At 39.2% G+C, this 16,219-nt stretch overlaps 1 protein-coding gene across 1 annotated transcript in view; it reads left to right on the forward strand.

The window, feature by feature from the left end:
- Positions 1–16,219, forward strand: part of SMS (spermine synthase) — a 78,414-nt gene that overhangs the window by 50,789 nt on the left and 11,406 nt on the right. The window contains exons 8-9 of the mRNA XM_073357304.1: positions 1,037–1,151; positions 3,521–3,600. Coding sequence (XP_073213405.1) covers positions 1,037–1,151; positions 3,521–3,600 — 195 coding nt within the window. The remainder of the gene's footprint in view (positions 1–1,036; positions 1,152–3,520; positions 3,601–16,219) is intronic.

Raw genomic sequence — 16,219 nt, forward strand, 5'->3', positions numbered from 1 at the left:
CCATCTGACTTCTTAACATTTTCTTTCCTACTATTTTAGGCTTAATCCATATCTGCATTTCTGAATCATGGTATAGTTTGCACTAGGGTTTGGATTCAAAACACTGATTCATTAATTTTGGATTATTTAACTCTGCCTCTCCAAACCCACTCTGTTTTCTTAATATTTACAACCCACACTTGGAATAATAAAGAAACTTGAATCGTAATAATGCATATTGGCATCACCAAACCTTGTTAGTAGCTGAGTGAAAATAGGTAATATTAATATAAAATTAGAGTATGGTATCTAATAACTCCCAGTATAAACTGGCTGAGAAGTAATGCAAATCATAAGCTTAATTCAATTGCTAGTACATCATTCAGAATCTCAGATATAGTTCACATGATTGGGGGGTTAATTTGGTTTTATCTGTGCTATTATTTGCTTGAAATCTGTTGGCAAATTCTATTCATACGAGTAAATATTCTACCCTCTTTCCCCCATTGGAAGAAAGAAGAAACTGGGTTACTGAGAAGGTTATGTAACATATCATGTCTGTCAGAGCAGGTAAACTAGCCCACAGCTACTGGATCATAATTCGGTATCTTAACTGCAAGGTTATTCTTCCTAAGGACATATCTTTGAATACTAGCTAGTTTTCTTGGAGAAAAACTAGCAAAAGTTGCATGATATTTTGCATGTGTTAAGTGCCTTTCATCCAAGGATCTCAAAACTTGCCACTATCTTGTGAGGCTAGTAACTACTTCCCCATCTAAAAAATGGGGAATAACAGAGGCACAAGTGATCTAAGTGGTCATCCAGCAGTCGGTGACAGAGCTGGGAATGGAAATTCTGGTTCGCTGCTGCATCACTCCCGCGCTCAATCCCCCACGCATTGCCTTCTATATTGAGATATAAAAAGCTAAGATTAGAACCTTATGTTAAAGTCAGACTTAATTCTGACCTCTTTCCCTATTTCAATGCTTATAGATCATATTAGTGCAGTCAGTTTAAGAAGATTTTGATCACTTATTAAAACATAGTAATTTTTTAGGTTCTAATAGAAGACTGTGTTCCAGTACTGAAGAGGTATGCCAAAGAAGGAAGGATGTTTGATTATGTAATTAATGATCTGACAGCTGTTCCAATCTCCACATCTCCTGAAGAAGGTTAATTCTTTGTTTATACTAATTGTTTTTAACACTTCGCTTTCTTGACAGTTTGCAGCAAAATATTATTTTGGGGGTTAAAATGAGGGGGATCTTTTTACCTTATGTGATGCTTGCTGCTTGGGGGTACCCTGCGTTGTGAGGAACCTTGCTGCCCCTTCTGCATCCTGCCCCATCCCTCCTGGCTTCACCTTGAGGAAACCTTGTCTGTACCTGCCATGGGTCAGCTCCCCAACTCCATGGGCAACACAAGCATGCTCTTCTAGGCCTACTCAGCCCTGCTGACTCTCTGCAGGTTAGTGAAAGGCACACTCCAACTCCGGAGCATCTGCCTGGATTGTCTAGTCCCATGGGGCTCCTGGGTCACAGCCAGTTGTACCAAAAGCTAAATAGCAGAGTGCAGTGATGGGGTACACCTACACTGCAAAAAAAACCAACCCCAAAACAAAACCTGTGGCAGGGAATCTCAGCCTGGGTCATTTCATGCGGGGCTAAAAACAGTAGTGTCAGTGTTCCCAGTTGGGCCGGAGCACAGGCTCTGAGACCACCCCGTCTTGCTGTGGGAACATCTGCACTGCTATTTTTACCCCTGTAGTGTGAGCCTGAGTCAGTTGATGTGGGCTCTAAGACTCTGCCATGGCTTTTTCCCCTGCAGAAGTATAGACATATATCCACAAGTACATCGTTCCTCCCAAAACCCCCCTCCCCCCCTTCTTTTCTGGATATTGGTGGTGATGGGGACCTAGTCACTGCACAGCAATGAACCCAACTGTACACTTACTAAGAGTTTATTTCAGCCATGTCAGAGTCTCATTCAGCAGCGTGTGGGGTGGTATTCGCAGCAGTTTCTGTAAGTAATAGGCTCTTTTGAGACCAGAGATGTTGTCATAATTAGGAGCACTAGGAAGAAAAGCAAGGGGGGGGGGAGGAAAGGGAGTGCACATGCATGCAGGTGGAGAGAAGAATTGTGACTATCAGGACTTCTAAATTTTAGCATTCAGTTCCTGAATTGGGAAAAAGGGGAAGTGAGGAGCACTTTCCTTGCAAATTTTGAAGTAAATGTCACAGAAGAATCTTTATTTTCCCCCATCTCCACTTCCCGAGTTGAATTTAAACAGTACAGCTAGTTTATAAACTATGGAAGACTTTGGAAACACAAATCTGTTTTTTACAGCTTGCCATAGATTTGTGACCTACAGAACATGAATGTACGTTTTCTTTAATTGGGTCTTACGAAATTGGGGGACACATTATTTTATGTTCTCAGGCAGGGAGATGTGTTTTTTAAAATAAATGTAATAGTGTATCCCTATATTTGAGTTGCTGCTCTAGCATGTACATTTTTGGAGCACTTTTTGCCCAGATTTCTTTTCTGTTTGGAGCATTTCTTCCCTCTCCTCCCATTTACGCTGAAAGTTGAGGTCCTTTTTCAAAACAGTTGAGGACTTCAGAATTATTATGTACTATATCACCATTCTGTTAAAATATGGATATGGAACACTTTAGGGAACATAAGATACCTTCCCTATGGAGAATAGAATTTTCCTTGCAGAAGACACAGTGGGGCTGGAATGACTAGAGAAAGTTGAAGTCTTATTGTGCTATATGTTGAAGGACAGTAAGATCTCAATATTTCATTAGGTGGCGCTATTTTAGGTCTCTTTCCTGTAATGCCTTCTAGATGACAAATAACTGTTAGCTTGAGTTGCCGATTGCAGTTATGCTTGAGAAATAAGTTAAATCTTCCTGAGGGTTAGTGTAATGCATTCATCCAATGACGTAAAGAATCACATTACATTTTTTCTTCTGCAGATTTTTCTTATTTTCAGGGTTCTGGAGCTGTTCATCTTGAACTGCTCCCAATATGCACCTTGCAGTGTGGAAAAATTAGAGCTGAAGGGGGAATGTCACGCATCTAACCTCCATAGTTTAGGATTGCAGGCTTGCTTCTTCTATGCCCTTGGCTGGGTGGAAACTGCATTACCTTATTGGTAATGAAATACTTTTCTATTGATATTCTGTGCTTAAAAAGTCCAATTACTGTCATCGAAGACTTGATTTTTTTTCCTGAAATTTTCTTTGTTTACCCTTTAGTTTGACTTTAAGCACAGTCAGCTGAATAGTGGGAACTCATGAAAATACGTGTGGGAATTCACACTACAGGTTATGGAAAGTCTCTCAGAAATGCTTAAAAAACCTGACAAAAATCCAAACAGCCCAAGTGCTGGTAATCAACACTTTATTTAAACTAATGATGGAGAAAAATAATCATCCTGCTGAAATATTCCGTAGCAGTGCTTAAATATTAGTTATGTAATGCTTAGCAAGCCACTAGTACTTGAAAATTCTAATTCATTCTTTATATCCAGATTCTACATGGGAGTTTCTACGATTGATTCTTGACCTTTCAATGAAAGTCCTGAAACATGATGGAAAATATTTCACGCAGGTATGACACTGTGATTAAAAGAAATAATTCTGCATTCTCTCTCTATATAGTGACTTACATTTTCCGATCTTGAAAAAATACTGTCTGACTTTTTCTTTAATATATTGCTAGGGATATTTGTTTGAAACATGGTCTTTGTTGCTGCTGACTCATTTGTTTCTGGTGGTGCATGTTTTCAGCTGAGGTCATAGTGTATTAGTTTTGACATTTATAATCACTTCTTCAGAAACTAGTTGGCTTGTCACAGAGGATTATGTCTTCAAGTGGTGTTTAAAAAAGCAAGAACTGGTGAATTGTTAAACAATGAACCAGTTTTCAGGCCAATGGCTCTAGTAATATATAAACAAAAGATGAAAACTTGTGTGTCCATAAGGCATGAGTGAGTTGAAAACTGACCTACTGGGTGCTGAACCAGCAATAAATGGAGAGTTAATAATAAAGAACACATCCCCATAGTATGTTTAGATTGCTAGCTCCAACTTCAAGGACCAGATTTGCAAATATAAATTTTTGCCTGCATTTTTCCAGCCACAAAATTAGAGGCAACTTTTGAAAACCTGGTCTAATTTTGGCACTTGTAAAAACACTTCAGGTGAAGATAGTGGCAAAACTCTGATTTCCAAGTGCCCATTAATGTTGAAACCTCTGGCCTAATATTCATTAACTTAAATGATTGAAAAAATATAAAAGCCTTTTAATATAGTAACTGATGTAAAACCACTTCAGGTGTAATTCTAATCAAACTTTCACTGGAAGACACTTTTAAAATATTGTGATGCTTTCTCTGGGTGCCCAAAACCGTAAGCCACTGTTACCCCTCTGCCTCAGCAAGAGAGAGCTTTGCTGGAGCTTAAACTGTGTGTCGGGTCCCTGCCACACCATTATGTCCACCTCACCAGCAAACTCCTCAAGATTCTGTCAGTCTTAACCAAGCCTTGAAGGTAACATTCAGTGAACCCGAGTTCCTGACGGCCCTGGGAGAGCGTTCCTCTGCAGTATTCAGCTCCTATCACTAGACATTCTCAGAAAGTATCAAGTTTACTGCATCTAAAGAGGCAGTGTATGCACCAGCCTGTTAATTTAGCTGACAATCCACACTTTAATGCACAACACTGCATTATGATAAAAACCAAAAGTAAGTCTATTAATAAGAATAGCGATGTAAGTGAGAAAAAGCAAGAATAATAGAAACAGAAAATGGTGACAAAACAAAAATAAAACATATTTTCCAGTGTCTAAAATTTAACAGATTACAATCTTGGTCTCAGGCAATTTCACTGTTCCAGTCAGATCAGTGTCCTCAACCCACATGGCTGAGTGATCCACTTTTCATAGATTTCAGGAGTACTGGCCTCTGTGTCCATTAAGTAATGGCTTCTTGCTTATCTTTATACTTCTCCAAACTCATTGTTTTGTCTCCAGAAGCAGGATGACCCCCCCGCTGTTCATCTCCTCCTGTTGACTTCCCATCCCCCTCTTGACTCATATGTAGATGGAGCTTCCATTGTTTTGGTTCCATATTGCCTAATTTATATTAGGGAGAGGGAGAGAGATACCTTCCCTCTCTCTGAGAGAAACCGTGTTTCTCCCTTTGGCTTTGGCTACACTTGCACGTTATACCACAATAAAGCCTACCAGGGCGCTCTACCTTACTCCCCGTCCACACTGGCAAGGCACGTAGAGCTCTCTGACTCCCTGGCTGGAGCGCTCCTGGTACTCCACCTCCCCGAGAGGATTAACAGCTGTTGCGCATTGGCTGAGATGCTCCAGCTCCAGTGTAAACGGAGCTGGATTGACCTCCCGAGACTCCCCATAATCCTTTTAATTGAAGCGTCCTGTCTTGTTTTGTTGTGAACTCCGGACGCGGAAGTGCCGTTTCCGGGGGGCTGCTTATCGAAAAAACAAAACACAGCTACTGTTTGCTTTGAGTGAGTGAGGGGCAGGCGGAGGGCTCTGTTTGGAGCGACAGCTAATTGTTTGCTTGAAGAGAGAGGCAGCAGGGGGAAGGGAGGGGAGGGGAGGGGCGGGGCGGGGGATTGGGGTCCCTTTCCGAAAGCGGCTGCTTATCTCATCTATGAGAAAAAAAAGAAACAGCTGCTGTTTGCTTTCAGTGAGTGAGAGAGAGGCAGGGGGAGGGAGGAAGGTCTGTTACTTACAAGGTACTGACACACTCTCAGCACCCCAAAAAAACACTTTCTCCCCCCCACGCTCCCTGTCACACTCCACCCACCCCTCCCCCATTTGAAAAGCACATTGCAGCCACTTGAATGCTGGGACAGCTGCCCATAATGCACCACTCCCAATGCAGCTGCAAGTGCTGCAAATGTGGCCACGACAGTGTGCTGTCAGTGTGGACAGACTGCAGCTCTTTCCCTACTCAGCTGTACGAAGGCGGGTTTAACTCACAGCGCTGTATGTCTGTAAGTATAGCCAAGGCTTTAGTCTGATTAGACTTGAGTGCATAATATCAATGAGTATCCATGCTTCCTCAGAGTACATACATTAATTAATCATTAATTAATACATACATTTCACAATGATATTCATGACCAGTGTGTTGCTGGCTTTCATAAAAGACCTTACTTAATACACTTTTATAGTATAATAGTATTGTATACAGTATTCAGTTGCTTATTTTGGAGCTTTCAAGCCCCTTTTCTTCCTCTGGGATGTCTGGACTCTGCTTATCACAAATATGTAGTCATAACTGCACATACAGTTTTCTATCATTGTTTTAAACACAAAATGTTTGCTGCTATTTTCTGTTCTCCAGCACATATCTGAACTGTAACTCTTAAGGTATTTTTTTTTCCTCCCTATGCACTCAGCATAACTTGTCTTTCAATATATCTAGCATGCAGCTGTAGTATGTTGATTTTTTTTTTTCCACTTAGTACTCTGCAATAATTCTTGAATGGCGAACAAGTCATTTGTTGGTATGTCTGTGAACTTAATGTCTGTCTAAGCTAGGCGTTTGTAAAGGAAATGGCTTTTATGCTAGATTGCAGTGCGTAAGTTCCCCCAAAAATAAGGTTGGCCTACAAAAGCCCCCCCAGCCACCACCACCACTTATTTTGTGTTGGTTTCCATTATTGCCCACCTTAATGTGTTTCATTATTGTAGACCCTCTTGGTTGTACAGGCGAGTTATTCTCTTAATCTGGTCACTGTAATGTGTAATACAATCTTTTAAAATCACTGTTGCGTTCTTATTGTGCTGTCTAAAGCTTAAACAGTTCTCTCTAATGACTTTTAATGTAACAATACGAAATCTCATTTCAAAGCTCAGAGTCTGTTTAATATCTACATCTTTTATTGGATGCAGGACATATTTTGATGACTGATACCATATCTGCAGCAGACACAAAATTAATTCTCATATACAAAGAGAATATATACATAATTTGTTCTGGGTTTTTTTTCCCCTTATAACTGTAGGTTTTGCAATAATGCTTATCACCCAGGTGCCTGCTCTAAATTAGTTCTGTATGCAGATACAGGAGTGGACAGACAGGTATGAATGTTGTGCTCTGGTTAGACATAGGAAGTATTTAGCAAATGGGTAGGTCTTGAGTTGTATTCTAAAACTGGTCAGACTTTCTCAGGCTAATCTCCCCTACTAGCTTGTTGAACAGACACCCCCTCCCCTTTAAAGAATACTTTATCTCTGGTCCTCAGATTCTGGGGGCCTGGTGTGTGTGTGTGTGTCAGGGGGTTGGGAGGGTGGTAAGCTTCTTTTGTTTTTAAAGCAGCATTATCCCAAAGGAACCCAGTGATGGAGAGTTGTCGGGATGGAGAGGCTATTTCATGTAGTTAGATCCTGACCATTTACAGATCTGAAGATCAGTGGAAACACTTTAAATTGGCACTGTAGTCTAACTGGTAACCAATGGAGGGTCCTGAGCACGGGAGTCATGTGCTCTTACACAGCTTGACCTGCTGAGGAGTTGAAATTTACTTATTTTCAGAAAGTATAAAGGCACCATAGAAAAAGTTTGGCTTTTTTCAAACTGATCTTAATCTACACACTGTGTGTATTAAAAAAACAAACAAACACTTTCACTGGTTGTGTGTGTGTGGGGGGGAGGTAGTAATGGTTTTTTTGGTTTGTTTTTTTTGATAGCCAGTCATCAGAGTTTAACTCATTTCACTTGTAAAATATAGTAAAATCAGCCTTCTGTAACTGTAAAATATGTAAAATTGTAACCATGGTTTTACGTATTCATGAGGAATCTGCCAATTTTAATTATTTTAGTAAAAGTCAACATTACCAACAGTAACCTTTATGGTATTGGAGCCTAGTTTAAGCAAATGTTGAAAACTGCAGCCTGTTGAATACTATGATGTCTTGATAAATGCTGACTTGTATTGGTCTCTGTATTGCAGTTTGCCAGTCTGTGTGGTTTGGTAGTGGAGGGTTGTTTAGTTTATAGATTCTGTTACATAGTGTTACTCCAATTTGCTGTGTCTTAGACTGCTGTCTGGGTCTGCATGGTGTCGTTTGTATTTGCTTAGCAAAGTAACTTCATTTTCTCAAAGAAGGCATTTGTAAAAACTGAGATTGCCTTCCCCAGGGAGCTGAAAACTCTGAAGCCGGAAAATAATGTATTAAGTGATACCAGAAAAAGTAATGGTTTATTTGCCCATCTATTCATTCTGGCTTGTCGCTTCTCCCTATGTTACATCTTGGCTTTTCCCATAATGAGCAGACACTTGTCGGCAGAAATCAAGGTGTCTAATAATGGAGTAGACCTCCTACTTTATTACTGGCCAGCTGCCTCAACAAGGCTCCAGCTGGAGTCTGCTGTGCTTTGTGCTGGTGTTTGAACACTGGCTGTAGGGGTTGCCAAGCATGCAGTACAGTCAACCTTTCAACTGGGAAAGCTGTCAGATGAAGGGCTGTCTGGTTAGAATATTGTTTCTTCCCAGTGTCTGGGCAAACTTTCTCCCACAACATAGCTTCATTTACACACCCAAACCTTCCACCTACTTTGGAGTGTGACTTTCTCAATGACTAGCTTGTGTTACAGAGTCAGATTACGTGTTATCAATGATTTGTACATATTTCACTAGGCTAAAGTTTACCTTTTTAGTATCTTGATACTTTTTAAAGCAAATATACTTGGGGGTGGATTGATTTTTTTTTTAAATGAGCAAGCTGAAAACGGTTTGTTTTGTATAAGTACCTTTTTAGTTATCCTAAAGAAAGATTGGTTTCAGAGTAACAGCCGTGTTAGTCTGTATTTGCAAAAAGAAAAGGTGCCACAAGTACTCCTTTTCTTTTTTTAAAGAAAGATTGATTCTCATAGGATAGTAATCATTAAAACATGTTGATTTGCAACCAAATATAGTCTTTACACTAAATTAGGAACTTTATGCAAACCAAGTGGGTACGCTATAGCTGTACACGTTAATTCAAGCAATTATATAGCTTAACATGTGTTTAGTAAGATTCTGAACTCTTATATTTTTTGTTAGAAAATGGTGAATGTTATATTACTTATTAACTCGATTCATTTTTTACTTGTGATTTGCATTTAAGCTGAATTTGGATGGAAATTTGCATTCAATTAAAAAGGCACAAAAACAGCATTTAAAATTTTTGGTTTTATGAGTTAAGTAAAAACTACCTTACATGTGCTGGATATAGAAGAAAAAAGTTTATACACACTGATTATACTGTACCACAACTGTATCACTATAAGCTAACAGTACAATTACATGTATTGCACGACTTTAGGCTCAGCAGACTGCATTTGCAGATACAGTTTTATGTAGTGCAAAAGCACAGGATGTAGAGCCCAAGAGTATCAAATAGATAGCTCCTTGACAGTAGCTAGGGAAGTTCAAGAAATACCAACAGTTACTAGCAGGTAAATAAATACAGAAGTGTTGGGGGAAGGAGGGTGGTAATAGTTGTAGGCTGCAGAGCCAGGATGAAAGTCTGAAAGAATAGTAATTGAATGTACCTTGCTGTTGCTTAATTATTTTTATCCTCCACATCTAGCTGTGTAATATCCTTTTTTTTTTCCTTCTCCAATATTCTAGTTACTGTTCCTAGGCTAATTCAGTCTTATGAATTTATGTGCTGTACATATGCAGTGCTTTGGTTTGTTCTGAAATCAGAACTTGCTGTTTTTTCCCTTATTTCTTAGGGTTTTTTTGATCTTTTGAGAGTGTATAACATGCATGAATGGGGAAAAAAGTCACCAATCCTTCAAACTGGTCACATGGTACTATTTCTAATTAAATAACTTAAGTTCCAAATTCATGAAAGCTTCACTGGCACACCAAAATCCTTGTTTCTGCATGACTGTGTTGAGCAGATAATACATCTGTATACTCCTCATGAACAAAAGGGCACGAAATAAATGAAACTGTAGGTGTAACTGGCCGGGGGTTTGTCCATCAGTGTTCTTCAGGAAAGCTGTGAAATATGTGCAGAGGCAGTCTATTGCTTATCTCTCAAGTCTTCACTGCCAACCAGAGTTGAAAGACTCCAAACGGAGCTACATCTGGGGCCTGATCCAAAGCCCACTGAAATCAGTGGGGGGCTTTCTGTTGATTTCAGTGGGCTTTGGATCAGGTTCACACAGAGAAGAATTATCCAGACAAGATGTATGTCTTTTGGAGGGTGAGCACAATGAAGGTAGTAAAATGGAGTGAGGCTTCATTTGTTTGTCTTTTTTTTTCTTCTGCGAAATTTGCACGTTATTCTCAACCGAAATTGCCTAATAGTGAGGGCTCGCGGGAACATTTAGCCAGGTTCTGTGATGTAAAATTTGTTCATTATGCTTTTAAACAAGGCAGGTTTGGTATTTTTCTAGGCTTGGCAGGAGTCTCTATTGTACCAGGAATATATCATGAAAAAGGGTAGAAATGAGCTTGTATCTTTACATTCTTTTTATAGCTGTGATTTACATAGTTACACTGCCCTCCCAACCTTCTCAAAATATACTTGTTCTTTCCAAATTTTTCTTCACGTGCTTTCCATTCCACAGCTTGATCATTTCTTAGACATTCGGAGACTGATTACAGCAGTAGCTCTCAACCTTTTCAGACTCCTTTCAGGAGTCTTTGTCTTGCAAACCCCAAGTTTCACCTCACTTAAAAATTACTTGCTTACAAAATCAGACCTAAAAATACAAGTATCACAGCACACTGTCACTGAAAAATTGCTTACGTTCTCATTTTTACCATACAATTATAAAATAAATTAATTGGAATGTAAATATTGTACTTACATTTCAGTGTATAGTGTACAGAGCAGTATGAAATGCTAGTTTGCACTGACTTCACTAGTGTTTTTTATGTAGCCTGTTGTAAAATGAGGCAAATATCTAGATGAGATTATGTGACCCCTGGAAGACCTCTGAGTACCCTCAGAGTACCCTACATGTACCCCTGGTTGAGAACCACTGAATTAGATAATATGAGTATTGTGCAGTATGATCTTGTACCACTAGGTGGAGAAAAAAGACTAATATTGGCTAGCAACTTCTCAGCACACCAGAGTCTACGGAAAAGTTTTGTGAGAGAGAATTTTGAGGATTTATTTGCATTAACAAAAGTGCTAGGACAGACTTGGCTAGTTGTAGGATTTGTTTTTATATTGTAGATATGGAAGACAGGTTTCAGAGTAGCAGCTGTGTTAGTCTGTATCTGCAAAAAGAACAGGAGTACTTGTGGCTCCTTAGAGACGAACAAATGTATTAGAGCACAAGCTTTCGTGGGCTACAGCCCACTTCATCGGATGCATAGAATGGAACATATAGTAAGAAGATATATATATAAGTTGGAAGTTGCGTTTGAAACGAGAAGATTAGATTTTTAACGTGACTAATAGTTGTGATAGGATAGTGTGACTTTTTATCTCTGAATATGCTTGACACACATATACAGCACATGAAAACTATTCAGTTTCCTCTCAGTTGTTCAGCTTGGACTCTTGGCTCTTATAACCTCACTCTTTCAGTAGTTCCTCAGGCATCATAGTTCTGCAGCATACACAGGATCTGAATCTCCAGTGCAAAAAAGCAAGCCAACAACTTCCCCCAGCATGTTGTGAGGTGGGGAGAGACCCTTTCAGTCCTTTATATATCATAAAGAAGCAAAAAGGGCCCGAAGACATACTACTGAACATAGTCCCATTGATTTGAATAGGAATGCATGAGGTGCTAAGGGTTTAAAGGGTTGGCCCATGGTGTAATTACTGTTTCTTTCATCATTCCCTCTTCTGTGAAGCAGAGAAGTTAACTGATTTGCCAAAGGTTACATGGTGAGGGCTTGGTCCTATGCGGTGCTGAGTACCCTTCTCAGGATCTTGAAGGATAGAGCCCTGAGTTGTTGACCAATCTTAGAACTTGGGACCTCCTGACTGAGTCCCATATTGTCATTCTTTCCAGATCTCACTACTTACAATGCTGTTTGGGCCATGTTTCTGTTCCATGCAGGGTAAAATATCCTTTTCTTAAAGGAATAGGGTGGGATTTTCAAAATTGCCTAAGTCAGTTGGTTTCAACCTGTGATCTGTGGAACCCTGGGGGTCTGCAGACTATGTGTAAGATTTCCAGAGGGGTCTGCACCTCTATTTGAAAATTTTTAGGGGTCTGCAAATGAAAAAAGGTTGAAAACCATCCCACTCCTAAATCACTTATGTGCTTTTGAAAATCCCACTCAGAGTTGTCCTGACTGCCTCAAAACTACCTTTTTGCATGCTGTCCAAACCTGCTGGAAGGGTCTCTAACAGCTGCTGTATGAGGCTGTTTAATAATCAGTCATTGGCTGTTTTGTATAACCCAGCCATTTTAACTGATAGCCACTATTCTTGATGCCAGATACTTGCCCTGCTGATCTAACCTTCTCAGCCAATAGCTGTCATCTTGAGCCTGTTTATGAAATGAATACTTCAAAAATATTTTTGTACGGGAACTGCACTTCCTTGTCTGGGTCATCTTTCCCATCCAGATAAAAATGTTCTCAGAATGTTTATGGTGGGTTTTTGTGCATTCCACTAACTACTGTCGTGAGGATCAGATTTCTTCCCCCACGCCGCCATCTGTCATGTTGCTCCTTCCCAGCCACTCTCCAATATATTAGAAGTCTGCTCTTGTAGATTCTTCAGACCCGTTGGGCCATTGCCTCATAGCTGCTTGTGTGTGTGTGTAATTTCTTGTCAGTTTGTTCTTTCAAAATTCTTCTGACCAACACTACTATTTTTGAGGCATGGTTCCTATGTATGTTTGTGTGTGTTCCACACATGGGTACACATGTGCACCATGCACACCCACATATGGAGTATGGATAGAGACCACGCATCTCGAACCTCCGGTTATAGGTATTTCTTTCAGAGTAGCAGCCATGTTAGTCTGTATTCACAAAAAGAAAAGGAGTACTTGTGGCACCTTAGAGACTAACCAATTTATTTGAGCATAAGCTTTCGTGAGCTACAGCTCACTTCATCAGATGCATAAAGTGGAAAATACAGTGAGGAGATTTATATACACACAGACCATGAAAAAATGGGTGTTCATTATACACATTGTAAGGAGAGCGATCACTTAAGATGAGCTATTACCAGCTGGAGAGTGGGGTGGGGGGAGAAGAGAACCTTTTAAAGTGATAATCAAGGTGGGCCATTTCCAGCACATGTCCAGGAATTAACAAGAACATCTGAGGAACGGGGAGGGGGGGGGGAATAAACAAGGGGAAATAGTTTTACTTTATATAATGACTCAATTGCTCCCAGTCTCTATTCAAGCCTAAGTTAATTGTATCCAATTTGCAAAATGAACTGTATTTTCATAAAACACTGCAGAGTCCTCCTTTGAACCGATTCAGCTCACTTATCTCTTGATAACTGCCCCCATCTCCCACCACACACATACACTTAGCCAAAATGATTTTCTGTCTTGCTGTAGAATAGATATCTTCTGGCCCTTAGTCACGCTGAAATAAAAGGGAAAGGGAATATTGGCCAAATTCAACTCTTTCCTTTGTCCTAATCCCATTAAGAAAAGAGCTATTGATGTTACCCTTCCTGTTTCCTTTTAGTAGGAAAGCTGGCTGCTACCACACAAAGCGTGGTGGAAGGGTATGTGCTTATGTGGCAGACGAAAGAAAAAATGTTGCAAGGGATAGGCTTATCTTAAAATATGACTTGGGGAAGTATTGACACTAATATTGTGTATGTAGTGGGGATTTAACAGGAGCTGGTTGAATGTTTTTGAGTAACTTGCTGGGGGTGGGGTGGGGTATGGTGCATAAGAAAGGGACAACCTTTTCATGAAAAGTTTTGACACTTTCTGGATTCACTATTCATATTGCAATAGTGCTTCGAGGTCAGCCTGGCTAGTTCTTCACTGTGCATATTATACATGATAGCCTGTATCCCAAAGAGCTTACAGTCTCTAAGAGTTGAGATAGTTTACATTTGGAGAAAGGCATGTACAGTGAAAGGTGTAAGTATTCTAATCCATGTAAGAATGCAAGGGACGTTTAAATCTTACTGTATAGAAATATGTAGTCTTTTTACAATGCAAGTAAGCTTATTTAAAATTCCCCATGTCTAATATGCTTGAGAGTTACAAATCACGTTAGGTACTCTCCTGTTCAGAAAGCTGCAGAGCTATCTCATCATGGCACCTATAAAGAAAAAGCCAAAACCAAAATAAATTGGGAAAACTTCCTTCAAGATGGTTAAAGTACAAAATAGAAAAGACTTCTCCAACTCTATGGTGTGCTGAATGCTTTTGCTGAACAAAAAGGGGAAAAATTAAGGGCCTAACTCTTATCTCACATATTACCATATAAAAGAGGAGTAATTCCATTACTCAACCTGTTTAAACTCAGTATAAGTGAGATGGAATGAAGCCTCTGGCTTTGTCTAATATCGTCCGTTACTGAATACAAAATGGCTAGATGGAAGAAAAAGTGTATTGCTACACCCTTGAATTGTGTTCCTTCAACCTACACTAATTTTTTAGCTATTTCCCCTATCTGACTGAAGATGGTCATTTGTGTGTTAGTCTTGATCCCTGTCTGAATAATTTCGGTGGTGCAGGAACTCTCCTAAATTTGCTCTAACTTGGCATCATAACTGCAACCTGGAAGTAATCTAAGTGAAGCCTTTTGCTACAATTGATTAAACTATTCTAGTTGCCTGTCAACTGTTAGTGAGGAGGGGATGTTTTTAGATAATTTGTTTGATTATTGTAATGGCCATATCTAAATTTTCTAGGCAGTGTTTTTTGTATTGTTTTTGGCTTGTTAAATAAAAGTAGACAACTTCTTTGAAACAAAACCAATATAAAATGTACATTTCTATATACCTCAATTCAAAGAGGGTGTTAAAAATACTGTAAAATGGAATGTGTCTGACCACTCTTAGGGCAAGTCTTGATTTGAGGGGTGGGAGTTTGTGGGTTTGACAAAATGTAGAAATTACATACTGAAGTGTTTTGTTCTTTCCTGTAATTTGTTTGCCACATTGGCTATAGTGATTCCTCTGTCATATATGAAGACAGGAGAAGGGCTAGGATACGAAGATGACAGTCTGGGAAACTAGTCTATTTTATATATATATATTTGTCATTGTGTGCCTTATTGGTCTCGCCATTAAACTTCCTCCATAATGGTGGTATGTTCCATAAATTACCAAGCACTATTTTCTATTTGTGAATCTTAAATTACACACACAAGCTGTTTTGGTACTCTCATTCAATCTGATGTCAAAACAAAATTATATGGTTGGTAAAGGACAGCTGAACCAAATAACCATTGCAGTCCTCTGGATAATAATAGGTTACTAAACGAGTACTACAATAGTCTCTTCAGTGTATTGCTTTATACAGTTGTGCTAAGTTAAAGTACCCAACTCTTACCTTTTTATAAATCTCTTCCTTTCCATTTCCTGATACCTATAGTAGTCGTAAACCTATTCGGAAATAAGTATGAAACATTGCAATGTGACATGTGCAATCTTGGGCTGTGTAATCAAGAGTGCATTTGTAAATGAAATATCATTTCAGTTTTAATGATCACTGTTTTACCCAACTCTCTTTGGCATTCCAGCAAACTGAAAGTGAGCATCTTAAGGGTAAAAGATGTTTAAAAAAATACTTTGTAAGACAGAAAGCTTTCTTTATTCCATCCATGGAACTTACAGTAAATGCAAAAAATCAAGGTACAATAAAATAAAAGTGGGATGACATCTCTCCCTATCTCCCTTCCAAACTCCTCTGAACTCTTTCAGGTTTGTTTCAAATACTCCATAGTAGAGAGGATCCTTGTAATAGTAGGAAGCAAAGAAATTGTTTCATACCTTTTCATTCCCAAAGTCAAAACAGACAGGTTGGGCTTACTTTCTAGTTATTATCTGGGCCTGCCACATGGAAGAAACAGTCTTGAAAGAAACTGCTCAACTATACTAGATTAAATATAAGATCTGCTTGGTTCAGTCTCTTCTAATTACATGTGTCTGTTGTTTGGACTGATTTTTTTATGTCTGTGTCCAAAAATAAGCTTATATTAAATTAGAGCTATTTTTTAACAAATTAGAAATTGTCTTCCAAGAAGAAACACAATAGTAAAATTCTGATTGGTGTCTTAAATAAAGTCTG

Source organism: Lepidochelys kempii, chromosome 1 (genome assembly GCF_965140265.1).
Source record: "Lepidochelys kempii isolate rLepKem1 chromosome 1, rLepKem1.hap2, whole genome shotgun sequence".
Taxonomy (NCBI): Eukaryota; Metazoa; Chordata; order Testudines; family Cheloniidae; genus Lepidochelys; species Lepidochelys kempii.